Source organism: Ylistrum balloti, unplaced genomic scaffold (assembly GCF_031769215.1).
Source record: "Ylistrum balloti isolate Yb309-2 unplaced genomic scaffold, AGI_CSIRO_Ybal_v1 Utg369668, whole genome shotgun sequence".
Lineage (NCBI taxonomy): Eukaryota > Metazoa > Mollusca > Bivalvia > Pectinida > Pectinidae > Ylistrum > Ylistrum balloti.
Window position 1 is genome coordinate 1,527,113 of NW_026781915.1, and position 12,213 is coordinate 1,539,325.

The window sequence follows — 12,213 nt, forward strand, 5'->3', positions numbered from 1 at the left end:
TATTTCGTTAAGATAAAGATCCAAGTTAAGCTGGCAAGGATTCACAATTTTTTTTAGAATATTGTGACGTCACTATTGTAAAGACGTCATCACAAACACTTGTGAATATGCTCATATATAAAACTTTGGAACGTCATATGGTAGAAAGTGTAAATATTTGACAACAGTCAACGCAATAGCAAGCTGTGGTAGAATACACAATACACAGCACCAATCAATTAAGGGGTTTTATTCCTTAGGAGAGATGTCCGGCACGTACAATGTGACCAATTGATATAGACGTTACGCTGTATTTGGCCATGATGGTTAGGTTAGGAGATTTGTTTTAACCCATATAGGTGATTATCACATTAAGATATTGATTCAACAGTACGATTCTAAGGTTAGTGGTATAGTACAGTTAGGGGAGACATGTATTCGACAATCAACACAACCATACAGGCATGGTTTTCTCTATCTATCAAATTATTCACTAAGATAGTATTCTTTGATAGTTATATTAAATCTCGAAAACCCGCAAATCTGTGTTGTACTTTTCTAAACTTAAATACGTCATAACTAAACATACGGTAGAATAGTCAATAGTCATTGTGGCCATTTAAACATAACATAACAAAACGACGATATATCTAACATATGTTACTTGTAACGTCATCTTCGTACATATAACATGACAAAGACAGACATATTGCACAGATAGAAATAATGAATCTACAACATCGGACTACTAACACGTAAAGTCGTAATGTAATTAACATTTCTGTAGACGTGGTAGTCATTCCATGATGTGGGAATTAACACCAACGACGTCGTATTATTACAAAAATGTGTAACTATATACCTATACTTAATCACTTGTTCGATTTGGCGCAAAATATCCAACAAGATGCCCTAATTAACTTTGCTTTTTTTCCCAAATGTTGAGTAAGTGTGTAATATGTTTGAAAGAAGAGTGGATTATTAAATGTCTGTCACGTTTGACTCTAGTAATAAGTATTTAACATATTTTCCTAAAAGATTTCTGTATCTTTTCGAGATACCTTTTTAGCTAAAAGTATGGCATATCTTCAAGTTTTCAAATTATGTTGATTACTTTATGCATATCATAAATTAATGACACTATCAAACCCAGTCCATGATTTAATGCATTTGATATGTTGTTTAATAGATGAACTTCATTAATGTCTCTTAACGTTCATGGTCTTTCACATTAACGTTGTTCATATTTTACAGTTAACACCCAGTAGATACACTTAAATGTTTGTAAGCTATGATCTACACGTTATGGATCACCAACGTTTTTACAGAAAGTTTAAGTGGCATTTCAATAAACAATAATGACTGATTGAATTTCAAATAATTTCCAGGAGTTTAAGGTATACTTAACATTAATGAGATGGGTTAAATAGGACCGCAAGTGTATCACTCGTATTACGAGTAATGTGAACATATTTGGCATTCTCGAAATTAGCATGATGTCGATTTTTAATTTTTATATGCTTCTTCCTTTCTATTTATTGCAACCAATTTTCGATTTCCTCAGTCGCCTCCTAGATTTCAACACTTTAGGCCCTTAGTATCACTAAGAAGTACGAGTTCATTATCTACTCTATCTAATCTCAAATTTGTGATAGAAGGTGGTATTTTCTTCTGTGCAATATTTCCACATTATTCGTATATATCGTTTATAGTTGTTTGTTAGATAATGAAATGTGAACGTTCGGGGGAATAGAGTGGTCAAGCGGTTCGGACATCAATGTATATACCGCTAGCCTGTAAGGTATTAATTACTTCACCAATAATCAGAATCACATTACAACTGACCCAGCCTGCCCATTGTATGTTATTGACATGAGTGTTTGCCGACCTGATAGAGAGCCGGAAAGGCCCTGCAGCTGTCCAACCAAAGATATAATACACACGGTAACACAAAGCTACAGGAGCAGGAAGCATTCCCGTAATGGATTAACTCTGAGTGAACCCATTCTTCTATCTACAATCGTAAGTATCATTTTACTTATTGATATCATAACCTAAACCTTTAATAACTATGTAGTATATTGAAAAGCTTCTTCCTTTACTATTAATATGATAGATCATACCGGTTTTAAACAAACCAAACCAGATACATTGCACGTTTTAGTAATCGGAGATGAAATAGGAAAAGTTGCACTATGCAGATATCCTCGAATACATCTGAAAATAGTGAACCTATAAATAGCTAGTTAAACTCACATCTGTACTTTATATTATATTAATTGATGTTTAAAGTACATTTCAATTAACGACTCGAAGTTTTATTTTAATCAAGATGTACTGGATTAATACCATTCTAATGTTATGTTATATTTTACCATAAATATCTACAAAACAGATATGTATGAATAATACTGATTGACATCCGCGTATTCTTCCATTTAATTGGTCAAGCATGATTTCTCCCAACCTTTCTTCGTCCTTGATTTGGTTAGTTAAATGTGAATTGGCAGAGTGCCTTAATCAGAATAAAAACCACAAGTCAAACTGAAATTGGATACGATACGCACACAAGCGAATTGTTACCGACCGTTAAGCTGGAAAACGTCATTTCTGACGTAGAATGTATGTTAAAGATCTTCAATGTGACCAATAAACCAATCACTATATAACGAAAGACGTTTTTATTGCGGAGAAAAAATTTATGTTATTTTCTGTAACTATCAAACAAGATCCAACACTCAGAACCTTAATGATACCTAGATATTATTGCCTACAGTGTACAGATTGAAGATATTCAACATCAGACACACGTACATGTTTAAATGTTTAATAGGGCACCGATGTGCATGGCATGGCATGCATGTAAATATTGCTACAACTGCACTGTGTGAAGGAAGTTGTACCGTACTCAAAGACAATATGTCCAAGTTATTGAGGTTTTGTTTTACTTAAACATCTAGCTATGACACAGCTGGTACTGTTGGTGTGAGTGTGCAGTCACGTGTACAGGAAATACATGAGACCTTCAATGACCGCAACGGAAGCTACCGCAGAAATGCCAGAAATGCGTTTCATTTGACTAAAAAGAAGGGGAAAAAAATCTGAATTGGTGTCAGAAGACTGAAAGAGGGTTATTTTATGATGAATTTAAACTTTCTTGTTCCCATGTCCGTGGATTTGCAAAACATCATTTGTAATGTTGAACCCACCGATGCCATTCTTTGATAATGTTCAACTGAAGAAATATGTCCTTGATCTACTCCATAAAGGCATGGTCCAGCTGAACAAGAAGTAGTAAATGATGACATAATAAGCTTCCATAATGTTCAGTTTCGTGAAGGTCAATAAGGTGAATTCTCTATAAGACATCGGCTGAAAGTTATCAAATCAAGACGGCCAAAGGCTAGCAAATTAAGAACATGGGATAAGTCATTCTCTTTTGAGAAAGACGTAATGGTATGTGCATTTAAATAACTCCAAAGAAAGTCTGACCAATCTTGAACACCCTCTACTGAAAAATGTTTCCTTTGTATGAACATTTGATTTTCAAACTCAACGAAGTTGTGAACGGTTATACCACTTTATTGTTGTGAAGTATACTAGAGCGTATTTTGTATAAAGGACGTCTAAAGCCAGTAACAAATAAATTTTCCGACTGTGAAATCTTACCTCGATCTTTTCCTTCAACGAAACTTACAGGGTCAGCTTTCCAAGAGGAGAAATGATTATTTTATTTCACTATTGTAAGTTTAAAAACAAAACCTCCGTACTTCCTATAACCTATCACATTTTTTACTCGAAATCAAGGACTTGTTGTTAATATCACGATATCCTCGTTTGGTGACGATTGGTGACAAATAAACCCACACCATCGCGTTTCAAAACATGCAGAATGACCGAGGTTATGGATTATTTCTATGTTGGTCACATCGACCTCATTAGGAAATTGCAGTTTTCTTGAGCGATATGAAGATGGACGTGTTTGATGTTTATTATCATACCCGACGTTTTCGTCGTTGTTAGCCTTGTTCCCCCTTTGGAAACGTGCCATTTTAATTACTTCAAATCTTTGATTAACATTTTCCTATAGTTTCGTCGATTTGTTTAGATTTTGTTCACATGTCCGCATTTTTTTTTATTGTTTTCAATCTACATCCAGAAAGACCGAACAATTCAAGTTCTAAAAGTAAATAAATTACATGCTAGCATTATCAGTATCAAAATTACAACCACCGATTTATAACAGTAAATAATATTTTGATTCTGATTTGAATCCTGATATTTTCTGCTTGAGAAATGAAACAAAGCATTCCTTATAGATAAAGAAACCTACAGTTACACAACATATCCATTTTCGCAAAGACGAAATAATATTTGGTAATAATGTTTCGGTGTTGCAGCTTTTCATCTAACCGGTCTAGCTACTAAACGAACCTGCCCTGTTCATTAACTTCACACGTGTCTTGTGTAACATTTTCTTGTTCACTCTTTTGATGTTCACCCAGAACAGAAATTCGTCATCATCATTATCTTAACTCACACTCCATTGGTGGAAATTAAGAATGTTCATTTCTGAAAACATTAACCTTCTATCAGAATGTATAACACAGGTGGATGTCACCTAATAATTTTAGAACTAGATACAGTAGAGCCAAACAATTAATTACACAGCATCACACGGCTGTTTCGTCCTTGCCACTGATGTTTATAACCTGTATTTTAGAAACCTAGGGGCGACTTCTAGGACTAATCAGAAATGCTTAGTGCCAACATTTTGGTTTTCTAGTAGGTGACTGAGCACGGTCCAAGTTTAGCGAACAGAATTGAGAAGCGTTGTTTTCCAAGAGAGGCAAACAGTAATACAAAGTTAGGTTTTAAGATATGAAAGAATTTCATGAAAAGCACTTGTAGGGTCTGTAAACATGAAGTATGCTGCAGAATAAACTGGATTTTACTAGTGAAATAGAAGACACACAACGCTTGATCTTGTTCTAGCTACACATGCTTTTTGCTGCCTTGATTCTGATAAGGTAAAATTTTACTGTCGTTAACAGTTAGGAATAATATATCTTTTAAAGTATTTATCTTTGCTCGTTTTTTTTACTGTGTACGTAAAAGGGTTTTCCCTGAAACTTGTAGATTTTAATGTTGTCCCTGTTAAAATCAAGTAAACTTCACGTACATAACGCTGAAATAGATATCCCCTTTTTTTCTACGCGATTATTATGTAACCGAAAGGATGCCAACCCGTTAAATAAGAACAGATTCCCCTTTTTCTTGTCTCCCCGAACTCTTAGCAACGCATGACATCACGTACAAGTGTAGTGTATGCTGATTACGGGAATGCAGTGGGTAATACCTGTCAGGATTACAGGCTTGTAAAAGTATAAAGGTGCTGGCTCCTGCTCTACTTCCTGTATGAGATTTCTATTGCATTTAATCACTGCCCGTAAACTGGTCTCGACATGGGGCAAATTACTTGTGTCAGATCGACAGCAACAAGCATTCAGCTGGTAAACAGATTCGCCATGTTGCTATGGCTAATGTTGATGATACTGTAGTCCCTGTAGGCTTTAAAGGTTTGTTTCATCCAAATTAAAAAACGTACGATCTAATGTGGCCTAGTTGTTTTAAAGAGACAGTCACTGACAAGTCTCTGGGTTTCGTTGACATAGTTATGGTATTTAGATGAAGAATTCTGTTTCGGTGTTAGGGATGTATGCTTACAATCACTTATCTGCATAGTTTTTCACAGTAATACATCATTTCAATATTACCTATATAGGTTTCGTTTTCATGGCTGAAGAGGCATTTTATAGAGAATGCTGTATGTGTACTGAGAGTGTCACAAGTGTTCTCAAGTAGAAGGCATGGCTTGTAAATACAATAAGGAGGGCACATTCTAACGTGCTTAGTAAGTACAAAAGGAACTTCCCAGCACACTACATTACTTAGGGAATATCATATAAAACAGATTGTGATTCACTGTTAAAATGTACTTTAACTTGCACTAGCCGCCTTTTGGATACAATGGTGTAACAAAGTGTACAAGTACATTTCATGTCAATCTTCCAATGTAAAGCCACAACTCAAAGTAAATACAAATTTGTGTATGTTAAAACACTGTACATAACATGCGATGGTTATCTTAGATTTTGGAGTCCTTTTTTTAAATTTCACGTGGCAAAGATATTAAATGTCCACTTCCGGTTACCATGAGTTTACTGGAACCCATATAAATACACACGCTAGCGACAGATGACATGCAAGCCTTCTGTCCTTCAGACTCACAGGCTGGATGCACCATATATCAGCATGACTGCTTTAATGTGTTCGATGTTAGTGTGACAATGTGTGACAAGTGCATTGCTTTGTATGTGTGTTGAGGTGATAGAACGCCTGATATCTAAGTGTACATTTAAATTGGAGAACCCTGACAGTAATTAACATGTTTAGAACATTGTGATGGATGTATACACCGGTGACATGTGTAGGGTTCTTCTGGCTGATTTCAGACATGAAAATGGTGAGTATGCAGTTTGTTACGATGAAGCTATTACGACTACTATTCGGTTTTTACCTGTAGATAGGATCACTATCATTTTACTACAGTCACACCGTCAGACATCAAATACTGGGCATAGTTTATCTGTGTGTACTTAATCCTCATTGTAATGCTGTGCACTTGAATTAATTAGTCATGAATATCAACGATATGTAGTCAGAAGTAGGAAGAAAACATTCACCATCAGAAACGTATGGTAAAAATATTTTAATCACGCTAATGGATTGTGAAAGTTAAGTTTTTCTTCATGTTCAAATGAGTTGGACTTATTTTTATTAGTTTTACCTAATCTGTGTTTTGGATTGTGTATGAGAAAGGTTCAGGACCGATAGAAAAAAATCATTAAGATACCTTACTTGTACGGGACACCAGGTTAACATTGATGATTCTATACAGCCGAATTTAATTACGTAGAGAAAGTTGTACATGTATGTAAACTGTGTAGGTGAAGGGTGGGTATATACCGACACGGTACGATGCTTGTGTAGCAAGTATTAATGAACAACAACAGATGTGTAAATCAATATCTTCTGCACACCCGTGTATAGAAACACCCATTCTAAAAAGAAAACAACACAGTGGAAACATACGAGGACAGCCACAGCACACGGTTGGGTTGTATTCAATTCATTGACTCTATCAACATGTAATACCGTGTGTTGGAGGGAAACACGATTTTTGTGAATCAAACGTACGTGTGTATGGAGAAAATATTTTCTACACGAATTAGTATGAAACCATATCCTGAAAAGAGATAAAGAAAAGAGTTTATAAAAATGAGTTTGCTCTAAATTATTAAAGTTCATAGTCATTCATATTTCTTCCATTCTCTTTCAAACTCATTCAAGTCTCATTACACGATATTTGTTTCACAAAGTAAACAACATTATAATTAATACCTCTGGGTAGTAAATTTTGTACACAGTAATTGCTACATAAAGTTTTACGTCATTAGTTTAGACCTCGGAGAAACAACAAACAGAAAAATAAAAACAAAAAATAAGATAAAAAAACGTTACGCTATGTAATGACACATAGAAAGTACTTAACTAATCTTAAACACATTACCCACTACAGTGTCATTAACAGTAGATAGCATCTAAAGTTAATAAAATGTCAAGGATACCATAACGTAATACACCAATTACAGTTACCATACTCTAAAATGTGTTTGCTCTCTGCTCATTTAACATTATAACTCTATTGTGCCTATGATAATTGTTGATAAAACACTTAATCACATTACTACCCTGCTGTCGGTATACTAGCACTGAGTTACTTTCTATTACACGTGTAGTATGACATAGAGGTAATATGATTGGCTGAGAGTGGCCATGGTTTCCATTGTGACGTCATAACTTCATAGCGTCATATACATTCTGTCGAATCGTCAATTAAGCTTTTGTGCCGGCCTATTAAAATGTTGTTTTCACGAAGGCTTATAAAAACATCATGTAATGTGATGAACAGAATTTTACATTTGCATCCATCTCATGTAAGATGAATGAAACTCACGAGTTCTTCGTTCTTTTACCTCGCCTGAATGAAACATACTCGTTTCATCGTTGATCTCTTACCAATAAACATTCATGAAAGATCCTCTGTGTTATACAACATATACTTAATATCAAAACGTATTTTTAAAATCGAAATTGAAACAGGAAGGAAAAGATTGCTTTTCAAGTCCTGATAAAATGGGCAAAGGTGACAATTGCAACGTTATGCTGATGTCTCATTGTATGACCTTTAGTAACAAACTACGGTGGTGGTCCATTAGCTCATTTTCAACAAAATGGTGTCTAGTAACGTTTTAACCATAACCAATTTACGGTTGCCATGTCAGTTTTGGCGTTTGGCATTCATATTCGTGTCTTGTCTTTAAACAATGCTGATAGATTTTAAAGTTCTGTAGTGAAAATTTCTTGCGAACAGAAGCCGTCTGCACTATGTATTGTATGGATAATAAATGATAGGAACACCTTGTGAAAATAAATCAAGATGGTGGATCTTACTTGTCAGGATTGAAGTAGTTACTGCAATACTAGTGACGCCATTGGAGTGATATCGTTTTCTCTGACAGGAATGTAAACTTGTTAGACGGAATTCGTTCTCAATTATGATTATATAACTTCATCAGCTTGTTTATCGTTCTGGTGATAAAAATGTGAGCAGCTAAATGATTATTCAGAATTTACAGCGTGTTTTCTTATAAGTGTTTGCATTTTTCTGACATTTATTATAGAAAAATTTTTTTCCACTTAGTCTGGTCATGATGTGAACGATTCCCACCGCTGTTAACCAGTCTTGGATCTATTACGTTCCCGGAGTGTCCCGAAATCTGTGCATTTCGAGGGAATTACTAAGCTTTGAATCTCGAGGAGACATCATTTCCTCAGTGCGCGTATGATTCTAGTACTGGATAATGGCTTCAGCGCCGAGGGTTGGACGCACTCATTTTCATGTCAAGTTGTTTATTTATTTTGGTACATAAATGTAAACCCACTGTCCCGAACGTCTTCTATCAAGCTTACCATCTTTCTTCAGTAGTTGTATTTTTCCTTTCAGATTGAGAAGAATCTAACCCGCGTCTAAATATAGTGGACTGATTCCAAGTCCAACACTGATTACTTAAAACCTGCCATTTAAGATACAGATTCTCCCTTTGTACATTGATAAGCAGCAGTAGAACATGTATGTTTGAAGGTCAAACATGTCTTTCCGTTGGCAACAGTTAAACTGGATAAGTTGGAAAATTGCTTTAGTTTAATGGTTTTAAGTATACCTGCTGCACGCTCTTTCCAATAAAACTGACAACATTGATAATCCTGAGGTTATAAGCGGGATGGGCATGATATTTTTTGGTAGAAAACCCAACTGATATCCAAAATCATTTAATGGCTGTAAAGAAGCCGATATGTGCTACTAAACACATTTTCGTTACTCACAACTAGTTATTTTGTAGGTAATACATTAAAAAAGAATACCGTAGTACGCTCTAGGAACTGCTAATAGCAAGTGTTGTCCTCAAGGTGCATGGGAAGAAAGTTGTAGAAACGTTGAGATTAACAATACCGGGGTTATGTTAGTAGTTACAACATGTTTCTCTAAGATCAGTAAGACATTATCAATGTCTATATGACATTCTTAATTCGGTGTCGTTGAAATCATTGTTATCCGACACTGTCATGAAAGTCACTGATAGGTTTAGCTCAGGCAATCCGAAGTCAAGATCACTGCCAATTACAAATCTGATGCCTTCAAGATCACTGCCAATTACAAATCTGATGACATCGAGATCACTGCCAATTATAAATCTGATGACATCGAGATCACTGCCAATTATAAATCTGATGACATCGAGATCAATGCCAATTACAAATCTGATGACATCGAGATCACTGTCAATTACAAATCTGATGCCTTCAAGATCACTGCCAATTACAAATCTGATGACATCGAGATCACTGTCAATTACAAATCTGATGCCTTCAAGATCACTGCCAATTACAAATCTGATGACATCGAGATCACTGCCAATTACAAATCTGATGCATTCGATATCAATGCCAATTACAAATCTGATGACATCGAGGTCAATGACAGTTTAACCTCAGTCAACATTAATGTCAATAAGCCAACAAATTCGACTCAAAAACGAGAACAGGATATGAACAAAAGGAAGATTAAGACTATTGACTATTAAACTATGGAACGAGAACGATGAGAATAAGGTCATCAAGTATGAAGAGGATGAAATCCGTCTGATTTTGTATTACACAAGGAGGAAATGAAACATCTCTTAATTCAAATCTTATACTCTCTGTCTTATACTTTAAGCCTTACACTATCTGTCTTATACTTTAAGCCTTACACTCTCTGTCTTATACTTTAAGCCTTACACTCTCTGTCTTATACTTTAAGCCTTACACTCTCTGTCTTATACTTTAAGTTTTACGCTTTCTGTCTTGTACTCTAAAGCTTACCCTCTCTTTCTTATATATTAAGTCTTACACTCTCTTTCTCTCTTAAACGGATACTCTTAGGCATATAACCAAAGCCTATAGCTCTTAGTCTTGCATTCTCATTCTTATATCCTTAGTCTTAAACTCTTAGTCTTATCCTGATAATATCGAGACCACAAATAGTGTTTTTACTGGCATCACGATACTATTTGTCAGAGTTCTTTTTGTCAATCTGAAAAGATACGTCTTATATTTGTATGGATTTGAACAAAATGAGAACAAACATGTTACATATCACCTTACTTTGTTAGGAAAACATTAGTTAAGGTATATTAAAGAAATAAGGTGTTTGTAATTACGTAACAAGATGGTTTGTCAGACTGCCATATTCGTGATTTCTGTCAATATTCAGAATTTGTAGGGTTAATGAATACAACAGGTGCCTTATTATACAGTAGAAGTTACCGACTGTTTATATATAGACCTACTAGATATTAATCTGTTTACTTAGTGAACCCCCTCCTCTCCCTATCAGGACCTGACATTCACTTATCTTATCAATTACTGGAACTGAATGTTACCTTTGAAATAAACCTAAAACATCGTCTGTTGGAATAAGATGTTGTTTTATACTGATTCTATGTAATACACAAAGTCTATTTATGTCAAAGTTTATATATAGTATTGAAATTATTTTTCACGTGACGATGTTAAATTGTATTGAAGATGATTTACTACCTGTACTTGTATTTAAGGCACCGCTTTTCTCGTTAAATTTCAATTTAACTATGCACCTGTCATAAATTGTCTTTCACGAGTTCTTGATAGAATGATGTACATTAATCTATTAAAGCATTTATTCTAGAATTGTCACGATTTCAGGAAAATTGTTCACTGTCTTGTTTTATTTAAGGAGACTTATAGTACACGATCTATTTGTGATATTCACCATCCTGTAATCAGGCATGATTTACTTTATGTATTCTATATTATTTTCAAAGATCATTTTATGACAGGAGATATTAGTATCTCGGCACCGCTCCAGTATATTCTATACCATCCATCGCAGACTTCAACGTTCATCCGTAATGTACTTACTGTAATATTCCTTGTTAAATCCTAAGTTTACGAAGTTTATTTATTGACTAGTACAATATTATTTGATAAAACCTTAATTTATACAGTTTATTTATAGATTTATATAGTATTACCTGGTAAAACCCAAGTTTATACAGTTTATTTATAGATTTGTACAGTATAATCTAGTAAAACCCTAGTTTATACAGTTTATTTATAGATTTGTACAGTATTACCGGGTAAAACCCAAGTTTATACAGTTTATTTATAGATTTGTACAGTATTACCTGGTAAAACCCAAGTTTATACAGTTTATTTATAGATTTGTACAGTATTACCTGGTAAAACCCAAGTTTATACAGTTTATTTATAGATTTATATAGTATTACCTGGTAAAACCCAAGTTTATACAGTTTATTTATAGATTTGTAGAGTATTACATGGTAAAACCCAAGTTTATACAGTTTATTTATAGATTTGTACAGTATTACCTGGTAAAACCCAAGTTTATACAGTTTATTTATAGATTTGTACAGTATTACCGGGTAAAACCCAAGATTATACAGTTAATTTACAAATTTGTACAGTATTACCTGGTAAAACCCAAGTTTATACAGTTTATTTATAGAT

The 12,213-nt window shown here is 34.4% G+C and overlaps 2 protein-coding genes across 3 annotated transcripts in view; both read left to right on the forward strand.

Annotated features, from left to right (window-relative positions):
* The window catches only part of LOC132561276 (carboxylesterase 1C-like), a 34,334-nt gene extending 24,087 nt beyond the window's left edge, over positions 1–10,247 (forward strand). The window contains exon 3 of the mRNA XM_060226005.1: positions 9,807–10,247. Coding sequence (XP_060081988.1) covers positions 9,807–10,247 — 441 coding nt within the window. The remainder of the gene's footprint in view (positions 1–9,806) is intronic.
* LOC132560957 (prostaglandin E2 receptor EP4 subtype-like) overlaps positions 1,970–12,213 on the forward strand; it is a 29,794-nt gene continuing 19,550 nt past the window's right edge. Inside the window, exon 1 of one of the 2 annotated variants that reach the window (XM_060225674.1) lies at positions 1,970–2,001. The gene's annotated coding sequence lies outside the window, so the exon portion shown is untranslated. Of the gene's footprint in view, positions 2,002–6,324; positions 6,506–12,213 lie in introns of those variants that run through there. The other variant, XM_060225667.1, reaches the window with a different exon arrangement.